Source organism: Antennarius striatus, chromosome 17 (genome assembly GCF_040054535.1).
Source record: "Antennarius striatus isolate MH-2024 chromosome 17, ASM4005453v1, whole genome shotgun sequence".
Lineage (NCBI taxonomy): Eukaryota > Metazoa > Chordata > Actinopteri > Lophiiformes > Antennariidae > Antennarius > Antennarius striatus.
Genome location: NC_090792.1, coordinates 18,026,650 through 18,050,584, shown reverse-complemented (window position 1 = coordinate 18,050,584; position 23,935 = coordinate 18,026,650). Strand labels below are relative to the sequence as shown.

Genomic DNA, 23,935 nt, shown 5'->3' with positions numbered 1-23,935 from the left:
CACTCTAACAATGATATCACCGCTCTAATTATGATGTCAGTACTTTGGTGGTTTCACATTATTTATTACTGTTTTTCACATTGTGTAATTTTAATAGAGGAACCGTTTTGTTAATCTCTACCAAAAGACATAGCACACTTTTCTTATCAATCCCCATGTTTTGATGTGTTTTATGCTGCGGACCTACTTGGTGATGAAAGAGGAATAAAAATCAGTTTGTGTCTGTGACACACAGAAATATATCAGGTTTTGGAAACCACAGCTTTATGTGCTTTTATCTCCATCCTCCTCAGAGCAGGGCAGTTTATCTGTACCTGCTCATCCTTTACTGCGGATTTCTGCATCATCTAAATGCATAAATGTAGCTGATGGCTTCAACAGGATAATACACTGCTGCTCTGCTCACTGAAGGAATCCATTAAATAAACAATGCCTTTTACTCTGGGCTAAAGACGTGTACTTAACATACTCTGGAGGAGGGGATGATAGAAATTTTAAAAAATTGCAAGTAATATCACAAGAACTGTGCACTTAGCATTGCCCCAGAGCCCCTTTATCCTTGTGAATGTGCCATTAGTCATACCCTGCACACAGAGGTCTAATTGTTTGCTGCAGCCTCTCCTTTCAGATGTAACCTTTAAGAAACCAAAGAGGTGCAAGGCTTTATTTACAAGACACAATACACCAATATATCAGATTTTTTTCATTACATCAGTATGACACACACACACAGACACACAGACACACAGACACACACACACACACACACACACACACACACACACACACACACACACACACACACACACTTGTGGTTGAATGTCAATATTTTACCCTCAAATCTGAACTGTTATTACATTCCATCCTGTTTATTGAACTGCTATTGGATTATCATGAATAGCCAATTAACCCAACACGCCCCCGGGCCACATCCAGATCAGCACCTCATTTCTTATTAAAAAGAATTTCCCCAATAGCACCCATATCATCAATATCTATGATCAGTTTGTAATTAGACTGGGACCTCAGCATTGTTTCCACAGAACAACGTACAGTAGAGCCAATAGATTGACGTTTGACAGGAGCCAATAGCTAATCAGCATGTATTGACCAATAGAATCATGATGTTGGACTGTTCTACTCGGAGTGGGCGTGACAGCATAGTAATTATAATGTCGTCCCATAGTCATAATATGAAATTATCAAATTACCCAAATCAAACCAGGTACACAACAACAAAAACAACTGAATTGCAAAACAGGTCAACAATAAAACAAACTGTGCAAATTAATCAGATTAATTTACTTTCGTATTTTCTGGCGTTTAACCACACCCACTTTAGCGACGAAACATTCCTGCTGCGTCATAGGCTAACACAAACAGCAACGTCACTCCCATTTCTACTTGTGGCAAAACTACATTTACCCACTCACCACAACATATATCCACAAAAATGCTTCCCAACCAACCTGAATGTATCAAATGATTAAGAAATAAATGGTATCTGTGGCTCTCCAGATAGCTACATTAGCGCTGAGCTAGCATCAGACTTCTACACAATTACATTAGCGCTGAGCTAGCATCAATTAATTCCAGCGTAAGCATCATTAAGTAAGTACGTCATCTGTAAAATTTAAATTAAAGGAGTCAAAACTCACCCACAAAGCGTCATGGTTCAGTAAGGTGTGTTCCCGATAAACCATAGAACAGGTAAATGTGATTTTGCAGGTTTCAAATCAGCTATTATTAAAGTTTTCACTCGTTAATTCTCCTGCTTCTCTCCTCGGTCAGTCCAGCGGTAACAAGTGCTCTTAAAGGGGAAGTGTCACCACCGTTTTATTGAAGGCAGACTGTTAATCATCCCCTTTAAGAGGTTATTAAACCTTAATTTAAGTCACTTTTAAGCAATTAAATACTCATATTCTAACAATTTAAAATAATTAACACCTTTTCATAACTCATTTTGGTTTAAATTATGTTTTAATTTAATTTAATTTAGTTTTTAATTGTGTTTTAAACTATACTTACGTATTTATGTCATGGGTTTTAATTGGTCAGAGCTGATCAACCACTTAAAGCGGAGCTTCAGCTTCACAAAAGTGATTTCTATTAAAGGGAATAAACACACACATCTTTTTGCGTATTGATGAGAAAAATCTTAAACCACACTTTTCAGGTTCACGCAAGCAACGTGTTAGTCACCTGTGTCTGAACTAGTTTTATGTCAGGATCTGGTGTCACAGATATAGTCTGAGAGCTTCATCAAGGATCCAGCTTCATAAAGTTAATTTCATCTGTCTGAGAGGCAAAACCATTAGTCAATATGATTAATTATTCGTTTTCAGCTCTGATATAGCCTCCACTGGTCACATTCTTAATTGGGATTACTGAGATGGTAAATAATTAGGAAACTCACACTCAGATGAAACATGAGATTTCTTTTTACAGTTTATTCGATAAATTTATATTTATTTAAATATACCAGCTGGTGTTCATAACTTTAAATTTTGATGTTCAGTAATGATTTAGGTAATAATTACTGTGACTGATTATGTATGTATTAAAGCCAAAGTTCCTGTGAGACTTTTAAGAGGGTGAAATGTCAGCTGATATCGACCAGTGGTCAATTATCTGCTTTATTCTTCACTAAAACTCTTGTAATTATATCAGGCTGTGAAAACGCACCATCGGCTGACCTGCAGGGTAAAATATTCAAGAAAAGATTAAACACAGACAGAAGTTAATTTAATAAAGGATGGAAAACAGCACCAAAGGAAGACGACCTACTACTGCACTTTGACACCAAACACAGAGGAAATAATAATACAAACTGGGAACAAAAGGGCAGCGCACAGTCGACAGAACGTGTTCCTAAAGGTTACAGTAAAAAAAAATAAATAAAAAAAAAGTGCAGCTTTACTGGTGCTAAAAAACCACCATCAATCCATCAGTCACAACAACACTCACATATACGATAAATACAAACGTTTACATGCGGATCTGGATCTGATGATTCAAAATCAACATTCCAGTTAGTTGGGGTCGTTTCTGATTGGGTTCTGGGTTGTGTTTGGGTCTCGTGAAGACAAGAATAATGTGTCAGAACCCACATGGTTCTAATCCAATGGGATATTCAAATGTAATCACTACACCACTGCAGCAAAATCCGGCTACAAATCTGTTACCTCATTTTCAGTATTAATTGCTGCATCAAATTAATGGGGCAAATCTGTGCAGTGGGTCCTAATCACTTATCTGCCATCGCTGCTCCTAACCGGGGGGTAATTGGAACAGCTTGTAGTCGTGTAAAATAACTTATGTGTTATCATCAATAAAGGCAAACGGTGGCTCGCTGTCACTTCGCTGAATAAAGAGGATTAAACGGCGGAGAAATTAAACTGGTGTGAAACAACACAGCTGACGGGTTTTCTTTGATGGAATAAGAATTTTAATGTCCAGGATCAAGTGACTAAATATGATGAAGCTAATGAGGATGTATGACTGGAAACACCAGATCAAAAGCAGACTAGTGTGAACCGATGTGTCCGAACAGACGAAACCATTAACCAGTGATCCGTGATGGAGCTCCACCTGCTGCGTTTAGTCACCTCCAATTAGACTCACATGAAAGACGGCATCTGAAACAGGAAGTGGGCGATCTCCTCCGTGACGTGAGATCGTTTCGATTAGCGCGGCGGAGCTGGTCTGATTTGTGCGCGGCCCCTGCGGTGACCTTTTGACCCTATTATGTTCGAACTGCTTGAAAATTCGTAATCTGCGAACGACTCGGTCAATTAGAAGAAGCGCCGCTTCCTGTGTTTGACGGATGCTGATTGAAACGTGTAAAGGGCACGAGAGGGCGGCTGTCTGTACAATGGCGTGTGTGTGTGTGTGTGTGTGTGTGTGTGTGTGTGTGTGTGGTGTACATGTGTTCTCCATTGCCCCTGAGGAGGAACACATCATTTACAAATATCCCACATCATGGCGCTCGTCCTGATTTATGCCTGATGTTTAATTAACTCAGCTGTTAGCTGCTAGCGGCGTAGCAAACAGGCTGGGTGTCAGGTATGCCAGGCAGGAAGTGGGGAAAGCTGAATCTCACATTAATCTTCTGGGATTTGGTTTTGTGGGCTGGCAGAAAGAATGAATAATTAATATAATGCATACAACATGAAGAACCAATAATAATACAGAGCACACAGCTGTTTATAGGCAAACACAATATGTCTCTGCAGCCACGTTACTCATGCGTGGCAACGCACACACCCCTTCCATCAGCCAGCCTTTGGGTGGAAGGATATCATCTCTCCGAAGAATATAATCTTATTGTTCTTCTTTGCGCACACACACACACACACACACATACACACACACACACACGAGCTGTGGAACACACTACAATGATATCTCCAGTGTTGGTGCTTCACTCGGATCAGCCTCGTGCAAAATGAAGCCTTGCTCCCTGATTGGTTGAACTACAACCCTTACACCTCCTGGGAGGTTTCTGTTTGCATGTTCTCCCCGCATCTGTGTGGGTCCCCTGTTGGTTCTCTAAGCCCCCACCACCACCATCCCCAAAAACATCCCATAGAGGTGAGCCGGTGAGTTGAAGTTGCCCATCTGAAAACGTGTGACTTTGACTGTTTGTCTTTACTGTAATTAGCTGGCATTTTCTCCAGGGTGTACCCCGCTTCATGCCCCTCCTCAGCTGGTAGAGGCACCAGCCCCCCCCCCCCGACATTAAATGTGCTTTAAACAAATAAATGATGAAAGAAATCAATGTACCTGAGGTTCTATATAGACCAGAATCAGACCCACATCCTGGTTCATGTGGATGACTCCAGAAGTAGGAGGAGCTACAGTGCCAACCAATCAGGTGCTTTTACTTTAATAAATCACCACAGAGCTTACAAGCTTTGATGAGTTAATAAATTGACGTCTTCTGGATTTACTTTCTGACACAGGTTTTATTTCTGGCACGCATAGACACGCATAAAAAACAAATAAACACACATAAACATAAAAACACACCTATTTTCTGACAGGAAGGGGCGGGGCCTGTTTTGGGGGGTTTACTTGAGCAGCCTACAGCTTTAAAGCCGTAAAGCGTGAGCAGCGGCAGCGGCCTCGGCGGCGGCGGCGGCGGTGGCGGCACAGATTAAGCCAGCAGCGAGTTGGGTACGCATGAGCGGACCAGCTGACATTATGTCGGCGATTATACGCTCCTGTTTCAATCCCAGACGTTTCTTTGAAGCTTAGTTTGCTGTACGACACAAAGTAAGCGTGAAATTGACACCCGATCCCATTGGCCGGACCGCATGCACGTCCCCAGCGAAGCACTAAAACAGTCAGCGAATGTCGGGCTTTACAGTTAATATTCATTAATGTAAATTTCTCATTTTTCAATATGAAAGAATTACATGTGTTGAATATTTCCTTATTTCCTCTGCCCCCACCCCACCCCCCCACCCCACCCCCAGCCTGGAACCTCCTGCTCCAGTCTGATAACACGATTTCACGCCAAAGTGAAATCCTCCTCATCCTCAGTCCCCATCCACCACCCCACCACCCCCCCACGTTTGCCTCTTCCTCACCTGGCATTTGTAGACAGGCGTGTTGGGGGTCGACCCTATAAGAAGGAGGATTCCCCCCCCCCAATCTTAGTAACACTGAGAGCGAGGATGAGGAGGGCCGTGGGGTTGTCTCAGAGGTGAATGGGATCTCTGAAGGGTAGTGTAGCATTAGCACCTTTAATATCAGATGGAGTGTCTGACGGATGAGGCAGAAAGAAACTGCCCCCCCCCCCACTCCAAAAGAAGAAAGACGGAGCGAGAATTAGTTTCTGAAAGATAGCCAAGAGATAAAGTGACATTTACGGATCAGAACTTCTCACATCCATCATTGTTGAACGTTAGATGTTTTGTCCTTTAGCCGGGACGGATCCGTCACCTCCGCCGGGCCTCCATGAGGCCCCCACCTCCCCACCCCACCCCCACTTCGAGCCGCCGCTTTGCAAACGAATCCAGGGGAATAGGATTCGAAAGCCGTGAGCGTGACGCTTCACACCACTTAGAAAGCACCTGGTATACCCAACCGCTCGCTCGTTTCACCAGCGGTCACCTTTTCTGACCCCGACCCGCGGTGGGGTGGGGGGGGGGACTCCACGACACACTCGTCTTCACCCAGGCGTGAGCAAATCCACCCGCAGAGGAGCTTTAGAGAGACTCCTGCTCCGTTAGAGAGGTGGAAAACCCTCTCGTTCCACTCGTTTGTGAGCCGCCGGTCCTTCAGGGGGAAAATGGAAAAAAAAGTGAAAAAACTCCACAAAGTGAAAAAAACGTGGAAACACATTCTTGGATCCGTCTCTTACCCCCACTCCCCACACACACACACACACACACACACACACACACACACACACACACACACACACACACACACACACACACACACACACACACACACTCACACACACACACACACACTAAATTTATCGGGTCGTCGCCCTCAGGAAAAATTATCCACAAGTTTGAAATATGGCTGAGGAAAGAAACTTCTTGTAATCTGAATTTGGATCAGAACCAACATCCCATCTCCACAGGAACCCATCCAGTAGATTTACTGCTGCCAAGCAGCAAACAAACAAACAAACAAACAAACAAACAAACAAACAAATTGAATCCAGTTTACATCGGAAAATGGGGAGCAAATTAACCTTTAAAATGATCAATTAATCGTCAGCTGCTGACGATCGATTGATCAATCTGTCTGTGGTCTGACAGTGATAGACAGGAGAGAGAGAAGGGGTGGGGTGGGGGGAGAAAGGGGGGAGGAATTCTCTATTCATGCCAAACAACTGCAGATAAGGAAATGCTTCATCAATCACGATGGAGAATTTGTGGCTAAGTGAACGTCTGGCGGTCGGCTTTTACAAGCAGAGAAGGTGGAAGCTGCCTAAAAATAGTCCTGCAGCAGCTTCTGGTAACCGAGGAGGAGAAACAGTCGAGAGGAAAGAGGAAAAGAAAAACACACAAGTGGTGATTTCATTTCCCTCGCTGTCACAGCGCCGCTAAATAACTCCGGTCAGGGAATTACTAACGCCCGAGCTCGATGGCTCTGAACAGCAATCCCATACAGGTGGGAAATGAGAGGGACAATAGAGGGGTGGGGGTGGGGGTGGGGGGGGCAGAAATGGAGAGTAGGGGTTGATGGATAGAACACGAGGTAGAGGTGCAGAAGTAATGAACGGAAACGGAGAGAAACCGCCGAGAAGGACTGATATGAAGAAGAAGGATGGGAGCAAGAGAGTAATCAATACGGAAGGAAGGAAGGAAGGAAGGAAGGAAGGAAGGAAGGAAGGAAGGAAGGAAGGAAGGAAAGAAGGAAGGAAGGAAGGGAGGGAGGGAGGAAGAAAGGAAGGAAGGAAGGAAGGAAGGAAAGAAGGAAGGAAGGAAGGGAGGGAGGGAGGAAGAAAGGAAGGAAGGAAGGAAGGAAGGAAGGAAGCCAAACTTTTAGAAGTTCAAGGAAAGGTGAGCCCTGAGGAAAGCCATCTTTTGGGCGCTTTGTAGCTGTCGCCATGGCGATGGGGTACACCCTATACCCCCCCATGTAGAACCCAGGAGTGACCCCCCTCCCTCCACGGGTGAATAAACACGACTAAGTCAAAGTTAAAACATTTAAAGTCGTCCCTCCCCAGAGTTGAAGAATTACACGCCCCCAACTAACTGTATCGGTCTGGTAGCAGCAGGGGGGGGGGCGTCGGCCTGCCGCTCTGACAGGGACGGAGGTCTGTGATTGGCTGACAGACAACAGGCAGCGACGACCTGCAGAAGAGAGCGACGGTAGGGAAGACAAAGAGGTGAAGAGCGACCAGAAAGAACAGAGACGAGGTCCAGGAAGAGCCGGAGCCAAAGCGGATCAGAACCCGGTCCGGTCATAAAGGAGGTTATTAGAGCGGCCGTCATTAAAGTCTGAGCACACAATGAGCGGCGTGCTCTTAAGGTATCCCTCCAGCATGACGAGGGAAGATTTGGGCTTCAAGGACGTTTGATTGAAGCCATAAAAATGAGGGACGACTCCGTGGAGTTGCCGCAGAATCTCTGCCTCAACTTCTCATTCCTCGCCGCCTACACCCCCCACCCCACCCCTTCCCTCTGCAGGTGCTTCATCCCGTTCAAACGAGGGCTCCGACCTTTACCCTGAGGTGGGGGCAGAGGTCGAGACAGCAAAAGAAACTTCACACCAATGGAGAAACTGTTGTGATTGGTCGAAAGAGTATCAGGAGGGAAGGACGCACTTCTCTAATGTACGACTGATCGATTAGTTGAACTCGACTTTATTATGGTCTGTGTACATGGACCATATTCATCCTGTGGCTTCAAGTGACGGCGTGATGACATCACTATTGTGCACTCCCTGCCCCCCCCCCTCCCCTGGGAACTATTGTAATTACATAATGGTACCTTCAAATCTACAAGTGCAACAAAAGATACCTGCATCCCCTCTCCTCCATCCCTCAATCCACACCTCCCCCCCCATTTCCTTTCCCCCCTACCCCTCCCTACTCCTTTCCTCCCCCCCCCCATCTCCTTTCCCACCCCATCACTGCCTTTGTCTTTTCACGGCCACCTTAAACTGCTGCAGATCAATCAGAGGCACTCAGCACAGTTTGTTAGCATGCCGCCGCTGCAGCCGGATGACGCCGTGCCCCCGGGGGTCCGCCGCCCTCATAATTAAATGGCTGGAGGACTGAATGCCTTCCTCCTGGGGACCCTGGTGACGCTAGCTGACAATTCCCTCCCCCCCTCGCAATTTGTGCCGGTGCAAAAACTAATCACTTAGACCGTTCCAATCTCCGACAAGCCACTGAGAGGAAAAACAGCGATATTATTTGGTTTTGGAAAATATCCACCAGTAATAAATAGAGCTGGAGACGCAGCTGATGCTGATTTGAAAGCAGGACCGGCCCATCTCCGTGTCCAGGACCTGTCAATCACAAACTGATTTACGTGACGCAGGAAGTTGTGAGCGTGCCAATCAATATCTCATCCTGTAAGTGCCAGCCAGGATCTACAGCTGACCAGCGCCGCGGCCTGAATACTCGTCCGTGGACGCCACACACAATGAGGCCCCCAGCGCATTTCATCATCCCTTAAAAAAAAGCCCACAAACCCCCGACCGAGGCATGGAGTCGATCCCGTCTGCCCAGTGACGGTTCATGAAACGCAACCTGAATAACCTCGCCTTCATTTGTTGGTTACCAGGGTAACGAGTCCAGCTTCCGTCTGACAAATGACGTATTTCCTGAAGTTGAAGGATGGTGACAACATTTAAGAAAAGTCCAGAAACTGTTAGTTTGGGGGTAAAAAAAACTGTAAAAACAACAACAACAACAACAACAACAACAACAACAACAACAAAACCCCAGAAACAAAACAAAAGGAAAACGAGTCACATTGTTCATGTGCTGATGCTGATGAAGGAAACACTGACATAGTGTTAGCATGGAGTTAGCCTCAATAAGTGGTGTTTCATAGAGTAGCAAGAACGTGATGCCAGCTAGTAATAATAATAATAATAATAGACCTTTATTGTCCCACAGTGGGGAAATTTGTGAGTAAATTTGTAGTAAATATATATATTACATTTATCTCTATATTCCATTTAAACATTCATCATATTATTATCGCTATATTGTATTTATACAATATAGATTACAACGCTCATACGGATTTAACTTATAAGTACTAAATTAAATCCGGATGACCGTTGTAATGCAGTTCTGTAGTTTTTAGTGTAAATATAAATTATAAATTGTTAATAATATGATATATCTTAATATGTATACCATATGTGAATAAGTATATTTCATATTCTACATATGTTAATATGTATGTATTATTTAAGTATTTATGAATGACCCCCCATCCCCGTTGCCACGATCGCATAAATTTACCCTCTGTGGGACAATAAAGGATTATTATTATTATTAATAATAATAATATTAATAATATTAATATTATTATTATTATATTATTTCTATATTATTTTTTTCGATTTATTTTATTATCTCTATATTATATTTATCCATTTATTTATATTATTAGCTCTATTTTATATTTATATTATTATCTCTATATTATATTCCTATATTTATCTATATTTTTATTTCTATTATTTTTATCTAACTAACAGCCGTTGCTCTGTTCTCACTGGAAAAAGATGAGGAAAAAAGGTGAGCAGGTCAGAGGGCAGAGGTCACAGGCACAGCCTCTCCTGATTGGCTGGAACATTGCTGCATGTCTCCGTCCAACACAAAGTCACCTGAGCGATCAATGAAGCTGTCAGTTAAACAAGTCATTGATCAATTACTTGTCCAAACAAAATTGCCGCATGTAGCTACAGACACGGGACTCTGACCCAGATCTGAGACTATAAACTCCTCCAGGGAGGGTAGAGATACAAGATCTGTCCCACAATGCACTGCTCGTGTTTCAGTGCTTGCTCAAGGTGTTCCTCGGGGAGGACAGCGAACAGCATTTACACCTGTACTAAACCTTCCAGCAGAGAGGGACCTGTGTTCTGTGAAGGTGAGCTCCATTACAGATTCTTATAGAAAAGGAGCTCGAGGGGAAACCGAGCTGCTCTGGTTTTTGTCATGTGTGGATATTTTCTGCTTTCAGGTGTTTTTCTCTGCTCTCACTGGAGTACTTTTCTATACTGCTGCTCATTCATGTAAGTTTCCCATCAGCCTGGACCATCATTTCTCCACCCACGCGGCCTCCCAACATAAAACCACCGTTCAGAACCAGCATCATGACAGAGGCTAGCGCCGCCGCCAGAGACCAGTCCCTGCTGGGAAGTGTTGGCAGCGGACCTGAAGCCCAGTTCTACTCAAGCCACACTGGTTTGATAAAAAGTGACAGGGAATGGGCAGATTGGGACGACCCGGTCCGTCAGGGGTACTTTACGGCTACAGCGCTGCCAATAAATATTTCAGCTGTAACACAAGCATTTTGAAAATTAGCACAATGGGAGGGAGAGCAGGGAGAGCAACAGCTGTCTGCTGTAAGCAACCAATAAAACCAGTGCGTGTCCAGTCCCACCAGTAGCCGGTGAGGGGTCACCCACTGACATCTGTGACAAACGCTTTGTACAGCTTTACCTTGGCTTACTTAATCTAGGATAAGTTTAAAAAAACCCAACATAAACTGAATTAACTCGTCTCCGGGCTAAACTGGAAATAACCATTCCCAGTTCTGTACTGAACTTTATTTATGAATGCATTTTCAATAATATTCGGTTAATATGAACTTACTTTAAACTCACAAACAATTCAATTTTATTTTTTAAATACGGAAAAACTGTCGTCAGCCGGTCATGGGGGTTGCTACAGCTAATAATTCTAATATTATGTGTTTTTATTCTTATTTATTATCCAGTAAGCATCTATTCTGTTCCAGATTTCTGTGCCTGTAAACTGTTTGATGGTGAGGGCTCCTCAAAATTATGAGGACACTGGCCGGAGGCGGGACAGAGAGAGGCCGACGCCCATCTCTTCTTCCTCTGTCCTTCATCCGGCAGGGAAGTAAAGACGAGGACAGACAAAGGATTTAAACTGCGTTCACGTCATGTGATCACTGATCAGCTGATCAACAATAAGGTGACTCCTGGTGATCAGACCAAGACAGACGATAGCAGAGAACATAAACTGGACAAAGATGACAAACCTCGATCAGTCAATCGGGAAGATGATCACCTAATCACTCAGAAAGTCACCTGATCTCCTCCTATGACAGGTTTCAGATGTGATTTTTTTTGGGGGGAGATGATTTTATGTGTCCAATGTTCCAGATCACGGTGGTTAAATTGGGGGTGCAGGGGTAGGGATGTTTCTGAACTGAAGCAAAGTGAAATATCGCTGCGCTGTCTTGCGTGACTTGGCGTGTGGTATGTGGGACGCTGCCTTAGCGGGACCTGGAGGACGATCTGTCCTTTGTTAGAAGGGCAACGAGGAAAGAAGACTAATCACATCCTGTTTCTCTTCTCTACAGCTTTTCTTTGTTTCTGTCTCCTCTTTTCTTCTTGTGTCACCCCATCCTTAAGCTGTCGTTTATTGCCTCATTCATTCGTCCATTGCCTTCCTCTTCCCTGACGGCTGCGGCGCGTCTGCGTCTCCTCCAGCTCATAAATAGTGTTTATGTGTGCGCTGTTGTGCATATGAATATCAGATCGTCCTGACGTTTCACAGTCGTCCCGGGACGACGCTCTGCTCGGTTCTGCTTCGTGGCGGCGCCTCGAACACAAAGGTCACTACAGGAAGAAGAAGAGGAGACTCCTGACCAATGCCTGCGTATGTTGGATGCTCCATCTGACTGAGCGTGTGCATCCAACCGTGCGTGCAGCAGAGCTGTAGCTGTCATGTCAGGGTGTGTGTGAACCAGACAACAGGTGTGACAAGAGGAGCGTGTGTGCACCTGTGTGTCATTTGCATGCACCTGTGTGTCATTTGCATGCACCTGTGTCATTTACGCACACCTGTATGTCATTTGCGTATGCCTATGTCATTGTCACACTCATGTGTATCATTTGCACACACCTGTGTGTCATTTTACAGTGAATAATCTATGAGATAACAGAGATAGCTTAGCCTTGAATGTCTGCTAGCTGGAAGGCGGGGCTAATGCTGACCCTACAGCCTTGGCAGCGACGCCCCTGATGGCGAGAACCTGGCGACAGTCAGGGTTAACCCACTTTAGTTCTGTGTGAACACACCTCCAGTTTTTTTCTGAGGCGATATCAGAACTCCTCCTGAGGTGAAAACATCTCCCAAAGTCAAAACTGACTTTATAATGTCTGGAGAGGTGGGCGGGGCTACTCCAAAGAAAGGCAGGTGAACTCCTCCCAAAGTCACGCGGTCTTCAGAACGTCTGCCTCGACTGTTATTGAGCTCCATGTTTGCCACTGACGTAACATGTCTAAACTGGGCGCTCCAATTGGCTCAAGTGGAACCCATCGTAATCAATCAGAGTGTCTGATTCAGATGTTTAGCTGTGTTGCTAGGCAACAGAGTCTCGGAGAATTACCTAGCCAGAAGCCCAGTTGGAAGCCCTTGTATAAAATTACAGAAAGAAAGTACGTGATAAATATAATGACTTATATAATGTTTAGAGGTGACAGTTCCGGCGGATACACCCCATAATAATCAGCATCACTCATCAACACATAAAAATACTAACTTCAAAATGCTTCCAGCTCATCCCAAACAAATGAGTGAAAATTTCTGCGATGGCATTTTGTTCTTGTTATTCCACCCTTTTGTTTTTGGGTGTTTTTAATCGATAAAATCAATCAAATTCAATTGTTTTAAAATATATTTTTGATAAACCTGTTAGCTTCTCCTCAGTCAGCCGACGTGTTGTTGGTTCTGACCCGTCCAGGAATCTGTTCTAATGATGACATCTGAGCTGTTGCGCTGGAGCCAAACGGTCCCGTTCGTACACATGTAGCTGTAAAGGAGGCATGTTTGTGATGGGATATGAATCCACTGATGTGCCATCGGGGGTCTCATAAGCACCCCCCTACCTGCCCCCCTACCTCCTCCTCAGGCAGGTGTTGCTGAAGCCCGTCCAGATGGGCTTTAAATCATCGCCGCTCTCTCGCCAAATCCTGACATAAATATCCCAGAAGAAACACAGAAGTTACTTGGGGGGTTCCCCATCATTCATCCTCCTGTCGGCACCTCGCCCGTCTCCCAGATATCTTCATCTCTGACAGCGTCTGGCTGTCCGTCCCCTACCTCTCTCCATCCGCCTGACTTTGCCCGTTTCCTCGTCTTACAGTTTTGGATGTTCGTCTTCGTTTGTGGGCGTTTATCCAACCCGGCGCTCTGACACCCGCTCAGGACGTCCCACAGACATCTGTCAGCATCTGTTCCACCTGTCTTTGATTCCTTCTTTCATCTGCTGGATCCCAATTTTTATTTTTTTAATCCTTCATTATTTTTTTTTCTCCACACCTTCCTCTTCTTTTCTCCTTTCCTCCACCATCTTTCCCTCATCCACATTTCCTCCTCTCAATCCAAACCATTTTTCCCTTAATCCCTCCTTCCAGCATTCCTTCTTTCTTCCTTGATCCCTCATTTCTTGATCCCTGCCCACCTCCCCCCATGAATCCCTCTACCGTGAAGTCACCCCATCACTTCCCTCTCTCTCTCTTCTCCATCACGCCGCTTCATCTCTTCATTCCTGGCGTAGAGCGTATGAACTGGTGTGGACTTTATGGGAGGTGTTTGTGTTCCCAGAGGGGGGAAAACCACATTAGAGCAGCACGCTGAAGCGAGGCGGCTAAAAAGCAGGCCTCCACGGTCCCGATGGCGAGACGTTCGGCGGGTTCTGCTCTGCCCAATTAGCGTGGCTCAGTCAAGCCGGGCCTCGACTGTCATCATAAGAGCAATAAAGCGATACGACGGAGCTGTTTGCGTTAAGAGGCCGTTCGACTCATGCCTTGAGGCTCCGGCTAACAGGAAGTCCCATCCGCGTCTTTCCACTCGTTTCTCCCACTGTGGTCGGAGCACAAATACCCTCATCGGCCAGAAGAAAAGACTGACGGCAGCGCAGGCTGGTAAAGCCTCATTAGGCGTAATAACCTTTAGTGAGCACAGAACAGTGGCTGAATGGGAGTCACACACACACATGCAGGGATTCGTGTGTGTGTGTGTGTGTGTGTGTGTGTGCAGAGCGTGTGCAGAGCGTGTGTGAAACGCGTGTGCAGCGTGTGCGTCCTCGCCGGCTCGGAGCCACAATGCGTCGTATTCAGCTGGGTCCCTGGATTAAAATGTAATTTCATTCAAAGTCGCAAATTGGGTTTTTTACTGTTGTAATCTTCGTTTTACTCAGCAGAATGAGGCACGTCATTAAAAATGAAGTGACTTAATGAAAGACTGCAGGATGGATGGATTGCAGCTCCCTGTCGGAACCAAGAAGGTGCTTCGACGTTATAAACATTAAAAACCGCATGAGCGTGTGGAAAAGTTACTGTATCCTGTTCCACAAAGGAGTTCAGGGCAGGAGTACTAGAGTACAGGAGTACTAGAGTACAGGAGTACTAGAGTACATGAGTACTAGAGTACAGGAGTACTAGAGTACTAGAGTACAGGAGTACTAGAGTACAGTAGTACTAGAGTACATGAGTACTAGAGTACAGGAGTACTAGAGTACAGGAGTACTAGAGTACAGGAGTACTAGAGTACAGGAGTACTAGAGTACTAGAGTACAGGAGTACTAGAATACAGGAGTACTAGAGTACAGGAGTACTAGAGTACAGGAGTACTAGAGTACAGGAATACAGGAGTACTGGAGTACAGGAGGAGTGTGCAGGAGTATTAAGAGTACAGGATCACAGGAGTAGTGAAGCACAGGAGTACCATCAGGAGTACTGGAGTACAGAAGTACAAGCAGGAGTGCAGGAGTACTAGAGTACCGCAGTACAGGAGCAGAGTACAGGAATAAAGGAGCACAGGAGTAGAGTACAGGAATACAGTACAGGAGTACAGGATCACCAGCGGGAGTACTGGAGTACAGGAGTACATGAGTACAGGAGTACAGGAGTACAGGAGTACTGGAGTACAGGAGTACAGGAATACAGGAGTACAGGAGTACATGATCACCAGTAGGAGTACAGGAGTACAGGAGTACAGGAGTACAGGAGTACTGGAATACCAGCCGAAGTGCAGGATACTAGAGTACTGGAGTACCAGAGTACTGGAGTAGAGCACAGGAGTACCAGCAGGAGTACTGGAGTACAGGAGTACCAACAGGAGTACAGGAGTAATGGCGTACAGTAGTACAGGAGTAGAGTACAGGAGTACAGGAGTGGAGTACAGGAGTACAGGAGTACTTGAGTACAGCTTGGTTGTGGTTCCATCTGGAAACTTGAGATAAATCATCTAGTTTTTAAATTTCACGGGGTGCTGGAGCCTTTCACAGCTGACTTGCAGGCGAGAGGCAGGGGACACTCTGAGCATGACGCCAGAGCACCGGGGAGCCACATGCAAGACAAACAAGCACGCACACACACACACACACACAGAACTGTATTGATGTGAGGAGACAGCAACACCCACTGCGCCACCACATTATTATTGTTAATATTTTGGAAAAATAACAAAACGTCTTGTATTTTAGTTACTTTTTTTTTTACAGTGCAGGAAAATGCAACCAAGCTTTAAAAGCAAATCATCTGTGTGACGTTCAAACGCTGTGAGAGCTGAAGTCAGGAACCTGCCTCCATGCAGAAGAGAATTCATTTAAATAGATGTTTAATCCCGTGATCCCAGATCCAGGATTTTTATTCCGGTTGGTGATGCGGTTGAAGAATGATCCGGTAACTCCTCATCTTCACCGACTCTCAGTAGAAACGACTGAATCCAGCGGGTACCGGCTTCCTGTGGGACCGTTCTTGATCCGGGGCCCGGTGTCTTTGCTCGTTAATGTTGATGGGATGAAGGTCAGGCGGACGCGGCGCGTTTGAAACACGTACGCCACGCTCCGTCTCCGAGAGGGAATACTAAACGTGGAACTAATTGAGCCACGAAAGAGGAAAAAATAATCTGCGTTCAATGCCCAAACACGGTGGAGGTTAAGTCCAAGCGATAGACTCCCATGTGACCCCACAATGCATTCACAGCACACACCCCTCAACCCCCATCTCCCACAATCAGAAGGAGGAATCAGCAGAAGCTTCCCTTCAGCCTCGCTGCCGGAGCAGAAATCATGATCCACGGAATAATTCCTGTGATATCAGCCGACGCTCCACAATGGTGAGCCACTTCAAAAAAAGGCTGAAGCGGTGGCGCTCTTTTCAATTAAATCTGCCGGAATTATTTCTCTCCATAATAACGCGTCCCATCATACTAGAGGAAAACCAATCCCAAACACACGGCTCCTCCGTTTTCAAGTTAATTAAGGTTATTTTTGGGGATTTCTTCACTCATATTCGTTTAATTCCTTATCAGGAACGAATCACCTTCCAAACAGCCATTAAGGCCCTGATGGGAATTACAAGTCCATTTCTTTTTTCCTCCAACCCGCCTTTTCCGCTGTACCGTCTTCTCCCCCCCCCCCTCCCTTTACCCTCATCATCATCGCTGCCATCGATGGACGTAGAGATTTACAGCTGGGGGGGGTCAAACGCCAACTGTAATTAGCTTAAGTAGTTTGGGAGGAATAAACACTTCCTCTCCCAGAGCGAGTCTGACGAAGCAGAGAGGAGGACGGATGAGGGGTCCGACATCCATCAATCAGTCCGTCCGTCCGTCCGTCCATCTGTCGGTGCATCGGCTTGTCCTCTATGAGGTGGGGGTCAGTCTTTATTGGATTACAGTAACAGATAGCGCAAAAGATGGGGCACTGCCCCCTGCAGGCAGCTGAGATAATGCAGGTTGAGGAAGAAGAAGTAGAAGGAGGAGTAGAGGAACAAAAAGAAGAACAAGAAAAAGATTTTTTGGATTTTTTGCAAAAACACTTTAATCACATTCCAACATTTTGCAATTTTACATTAGATGAAAGCACTAAAGTGCTTCAGAAGAAAGAAGATTTTGTGCAAAAAAGCTTCAATCACATTCAGAACGTTTTACAATTGTTCATTAGATGAAACTTCAAAGACACTAAACACCAATAAATAATAGGAAATACAATTCAAAAATTAGTGCATTATATCAGGAAGTTTGCAACAAGAACACGAAGAAGAAGAACAAAAAGAACAGGAACAAGAAGAACAAGAACGAGAACAGAAGTATAAGAACAAAAAGAAGAGCAACAAGGAGAACAAGAACAAGAAGAATTTAACTTTATTGATCCCTTTAAACGTATTAATGTACCTTTGAGCATAAGAAGTTCTCTCCAGAACATAATCAGATCCAGATCCTCCGTTAAGAGAACATCAGCGTTTCTATTGACGACCCAAAAACATGTGACTCCAGATGAAGGAGGGGCTTCATCCATTTGTGATCACATGATTTCTTTAGACGACACTTTCTGATTCATGTCGTCCACCTTGACTGTTTCTTCTTTACCTTGATGATGTCGTCTGTTCCTTTATGGAAACTCATGAAGTCTCCTTTTGATTTTTTTTGGTGCCATAAATTTGTGTAAAACTTCTCTGACAGATTTCATCCTTCCTCCCTCTGATTCGCTTCCATTTCCAGAAAAATCTCAAACTCCTTTCCAAACGCCCTGCAGAAAAAAATCTTCACTTCAAATGTGGTACTAGACGAATCTCTGTCCAAAACCGTCCAAGCAAACCTCCTCGCTTTGGATTCGTCTGTGATGGCAAGGTGGCAATGCTTGGCAAGAAGCGTTTGTTTGGTGTCACCACCCCCCCCCCCCAGTCTCAGAAGCTCTCCTCCCCCCTGGTGCTAAGATGTTAGCAGCATGTTAATCAGAATGCTACCTTTGCTTTACTATGAGTGTACCATTCCCTGTTTGTCACGTCCTGCCCCGCCTCCCGCAATCTACTTTAGCTTAGCGATAGCTTGACGATGGGAAAAATTAGCTTTTCATTTTTGTTTTATGCAAATTAAACCATTAAAGTTGATCTTGATTCCTTTCCAGAATTCCGGTGTGGACTGTGAACCCTTGACTCCCTGACAAAGGAGACATTAAATTAATTAAATCAAATTAACACGGATTTAACTGCTGGCATTATTGCTTTTTATATTTTACACATTCATAATAAAACAGCTTTGATTTCACATCTTGAACTGTTTCTGAAGATATGGACCATTTCCTGTCTGACAGCCTCCAGACCTTCGTTCTTTATTTCTTTGTGTTCCCTACTTTGTCTCATATTTTAACAGCGATGCTGAAACTCGGAGCCTCTGTTTTTATTAAAGTAAACGGAGCGTTTCATTTCTGTGGCTGGAATCTCCAGGGAGGGGCGGAGAATGAGGGAGGAAGTCACGACTAATGTGAGTAAAAGCTCATCCGTGAACCGTGATTGTAGATTTTCATTAACGGTGATTGTTTAGGAATGAGGAAAAACTCCCATGATCCCATGCTGCCATGAGACCCGGAGCAGCAAAAGCTAGCCACCCATCTGTTGAGGAACTTAATGTCCCACATCTTTTGTTGGTGATGAAGGTCCTGGTAGAATCCAGCCTGAAACTCTGAGGAAGACGAGCCAAATCGTCGACGAAGATGATGTCGGCTAAAAATACTAACGGCTGAGGAAGATGCTGTTGGTCGTTTTTGTTCTGGCTCAGTTTGTGGCGAGGTTCCTCTGGCTGGCCTCTTCCTTCCTCACTCCTCACAACATGAACACATCCAACTGGTAACGGTTTTCATCCAAACGAGTTTCGCTGAAATCAAATTTGTAATCCACAAAAAGATACGACAGGATGAAGAGTTCACACACTCCTCCTCTTCCTCTCTCCTACCAAGAACGTCTTGGTTCTGCCTGTGATTGGAGCTGGAAGTACTACCATGGAGACCGATTGCTACTGGGAAGATAGTTCCAGGTTATTTAGGATTAGTTTGGTTAGGTCTGGATTAGATGGAGATAGTCTTAATTAGTGTTAGTTTGGATTAGTCTTCATTTGGGTAGGCCTGGATTAGATGGAGATAGTCTTGATTAGTGTTAGTTTGGGTTAGTCTTCGTTTGGGTAGGCCTGGGATTGGGTTAGATTGAGTTAGTCTTAGTTCGTGTTAGTTTGGGTTAGGTTTAGTTTGGATTGGGGTTAGTTTGGGTTGTTGTTAGTTTGTGTTTTAGTTATTTTAGGTTAGGCTTAGTTTGGGTTAGTGTTAGTTTAATGTAGTTTGGGTTAAGGTTAGTTTGGGTTAGTGTGTGCTTGGTTTTAGATTAGTTTAGGTTAATGTTAGATTGGGTTTCAGTTAGTTGGTTTGGCTTATTTTGGGTTAGTGTTATTTTGGGTTTAGTTTGGGTTGGAGTAAATTCGGGTGAGTGTCAGCTTGAGTATGAGTTAGTTTAGGTTATGGGTAGATTGGGTTAGGTTTACTTTTGTAGTGTGAAGGGTTAGGACCCATATGAAGAACACCAGGGGAGAAGTTCACATTGATCATTTAATCCGAACAACAAAATCAAGGAAAGAAAACCCAAGAAGTCCAAGAAACTAGAGGCATGGACAAGGGTAGAAAACAATCTGGTACAAAACCAAAGGAGAAGCCGTCTTAAAAAGCCTCAGGCTAATCCGCCTGATCAGGCACAGGTGTGGCGATTATGGACAGGTGTGGAGACGAGGCTCTGCCCATAAGTTTGGCCCCACCTCATGACACACTCCAGCACAAATACCAAACTCTGACAAGTTTGGTATTTGTGTTATTTTGGGTTAGGGTTACTTTGGGTTTGGGTTATTTGTGGTTTGTGCTAGCTTGGATTTAGGTTAGTTTAGATTAGGGTTAATTTGGTGAGGTTTAGTTTGGGTTTGGGTTAGCTTTTCTTTAGTCTTTTTATTCCGGCCCATTTCCCTCCACTGAGTGATTGTTTCTGATTGATTAAGACTTGAGAAAAGGTCTGGATCAAAGTTCTCTGGAGTCAGGAAGCAGTCCAGGAGCAGAGTCCTTGGTGCTGACTTTTCACCTTTGTTTTATTTGTTGGTCAGTTACGAGCTGTTTATCCTCTGACTTCCTGGATCCTGATCTCTATCTCTGACCGCTGTCTGCTTCTTACGGTGCTGTTCAATCATTCATCCGTCCATCTGTCTGCGTATGAAAGATTCACCTTTAAAGATGCCAAAACCCACTGCGTCTGTAGCGTAGACCCTGACCTGGAGCCAGTCCACCACCACAGACACACAACAGGACTCCTTAAAGACAACAGCGTTTAAAGCTGAGCGGCTGGCAGAGTGACAACGCATTACACATGCATGTGGAGGCCTGGAGGGTCATTCGACACGGATCGATGTGAACACCACAATCTGCAGCAGGAGAAGATTTAGTGCTGCAACTTCACAATCTGAAGCCTTTCATTTGGAATAAACACACTTGTGTTTGTGTTGTTGTTTGTTTGTGTTGTTCTGATCGCCTCTCGGAGTGGTTATTCTGATTATCACCACAAAAACCTCCAGAGGCGTGACTGCTTCCTTTAACCTCGTAATAGTCTACCCCTTGATGGCCTCACCACATCTCACCTGTCAATCGACATGGACACATGTGTTACCATGGTAACAGGGAGACCTCCTCCTCCTCCTCATTAAATGTGGTTAAATGTGAGAGATGTGAAAACATGTCAACAATTGCTACAACCAATCAGAACCACGACCGTTAACGTTGTATGATACCGATGCTGAATGGACTTAAGCATGTTAGCAAGGTGCTAAAACAGGACGCCAGGTTAGCATTCTGCTAACTGCCTAGTCTCGGTACACCACCACAGGTATGGCTTCATCATTTAGCATCTTAGCAGTGCTATCGCAGGACAACATGTTAGCATTCTGCTATCAGATTATTTCGTTTTGGTACGCCGCCACATGTATGACATCAACATTTAGGGTTTAATCACCAGCTGAATACTGGATCGACCGGCGCTAAACATCAGGTTAGCATGTTAGCATCAGTCTGACTCCCACCTGTCGTTTTCAAACTTGCAGCTTCAGAAATATTCCAGAAAAACCCAACAGATTACAGGTAACTGAGGACTTAATCTCCAACTGATGAATCTATCAGGATGTAAAAGAAAACTCCTGGAGTGTCTGAACACACACACACACACACACACACACACACACACACACACACACACACACACACACACACACACACACAGTTTCTGACTCTTTCAGGGAGTCGATGCCGTTTCCTGTCTGACAGTCTTTCATTCATTCATTCATTCATTCATTCATTCATTCATTCATTCATTCATTCATTCATTCATTCATTCTCACAGGTAATCAAGAGATTTTTAACCAATAAAATCAGGTGTGATTTTTTTTTTCAGGAAGGGAAACCTGTTCAAAAACCAAAAAAGCAATAAAATCCAGAACCTCCAGTGTTCCACCATCCTTTAAATACAGTAACAGGTGAAACACACACACACACACACACGAACACACACACATACACACACACCTGAGTCACCAGAGGCTCTGTGTCCTCCAGGATGGAGATGAAGGGGATTTCCAGGAAGGACGACAGGAACTCCAGCTGGATCAGCTCCTCCGTGGAGCGCGGGAACGCGATCACGGCGGACACCCCTCTGACCACCAGCTCCTGACAGGCGCTCCGGGACAACGACTCCGGGTCTCCTCCCGCGGGGGACCGCGCCACCACCTCCAGGCTGAGGTTGTAGGGCAGCAGGGGAGCCGCCTGGGGGGAGCCGGTGGAGGGGTCCGCTCCTGCGCTCTGGTGCCGGAGGCTAGCCAGGGCGCGGTTGAGCGCGTTTTGTATCCGTGCCGGCTGACGGGACGGCAGGAGCGCGCCGAGGCGCACGGTGTGTCCTATCCGGGCGAGGATGTGGCAGGGCTGGGGGTGCAGGAAGCAGGGCTCCGGGGAGGAAGTGGCGGTGGAGAGGAGGAGCAGCAGCGGGAGGATGGGGTGACATCTCCCGGGGGCGCGGCGGCGGGTCCAGAGTCCGGAGAGGGACGGCATGCTGCAGCTCCGACAGGCGACAGAGGAGGACTGGGCTCCGCTCAGCGGGAGATGGCATAGCTCCCTCTTTCTCCCGCTCCTCCGCTGCTGCTCTCGGACCGGATGGGTTATTCCCCCCTCCTCGCCTCCGTTTGGTTTCTCTCCTGCTGTCGGTGATCTGACGCCGGTTTGACGTTTCACCTCCTCAAAGTTTCAGAGGAGGAGGAGAAGAAGAGACGCGCTGCGGGGAGAGAGGGAGAGATGAGCGCACACAGCTGCGAGAGGCTCCCCGCGTCTGTCCGCCTCTGCTGGAGAGGAGTGTGTGTGTGTGTGTGTGTGTGTGTGTGTGTGTGTGTGTGTGTGTGTGTGTGTGTGTGTGTGTGTGCGTGTGTGTGTGCGTGTGTGCGTGTGTGTGCGTGCGTGTCCACGCGCCACCATCTCAGTTCTCGCTGAATTTTGACGCAAAGCCAGGATCAGGATCAGATTCAGGATCAGTTCTGGACTTGATCCGGATCTGGAGGATTCTCCAGAGGAAGCTGTTAAAACATTTAAAGAGTGCCTTAGAAAATGTTAAATAATATAAATTCTTAGTTGCCTCGTTCAGCTTGAGCTGGGTTTTATTCTTATTCTCTGGAAGACGTTCAACTTTTGACAAAGCACGTGACCTGAGGCTGCTTTCTGATTGGTAGTTCCAAATTTTAGTCCCACCTGTATTGTCATAGCTCTCATCTATTTAGATTTCACGTATTTGGACAGAAATCTTGGAAAATTTCTCCCAACTTCAACTTAAAAAAAATTATCAATAAAGCAATAAACATTTTGACCTGACCTACAGAAAAATGGCTCCACAGCGCCACCTATGACGTCACATGAGCATTTCCCACCATATATTTTACCTAGAAAACTGGTTCAAGACCAGATTTGAGGGATTTAAGTTGAGTTCCCATGGAGACGGGACGTCCAGGTTTGGGTCTGGGTCTGCTCTGGGACGTACGGAAGCCCTATTGGACACAAAGCTCCTGCAAAAGGTGGATCTAATAAACTCAATTATTATTTATGCAAAAACCGTAAAAATTCAGGAGGAAACGTGAAAATGCTCTCAGACCTTCAGAGGATTAATTATTTTAGCGGAGCAAGACTTCCTCACCTCCGCTCTCCGGAACCCGTCTCCCCCCCCCACCCCCCTGGACGGTCAGAACAGAGACATTTTGTTCTGATCTGACTGTTTTAATCAGGACTGAGAACTTGAGTCTGTTTTAAATGGTGATCTTTCCTTTTTTGAGGTTAACCTCAACCTGCGAGCGCCGGCTGTGCTAGTTTGGCTAACACAACGCTAACAGCGTGCCGCCATCGCT

At 45.4% G+C, this 23,935-nt stretch overlaps 1 protein-coding gene across 2 annotated transcripts in view; it reads right to left on the bottom strand.

Annotated features, from left to right (window-relative positions):
- Nucleotides 1-22,856, bottom strand: part of LOC137611030 (glutamate receptor ionotropic, NMDA 3B-like) — a 65,017-nt gene extending 42,161 nt beyond the window's left edge. Inside the window, exon 1 of one of the 2 annotated variants that reach the window (XM_068338996.1) lies at nt 22,083-22,856. In XM_068338996.1, the coding sequence (XP_068195097.1) occupies nt 22,083-22,601 (519 nt within the window). In that variant the 5' untranslated portion in view covers nt 22,602-22,856. The remainder of the gene's footprint in view (nt 1-22,082) is intronic. The other variant, XM_068338994.1, reaches the window with a different exon arrangement.
- Between the last annotated feature and the right edge of the window lie 1,079 nt (nt 22,857-23,935).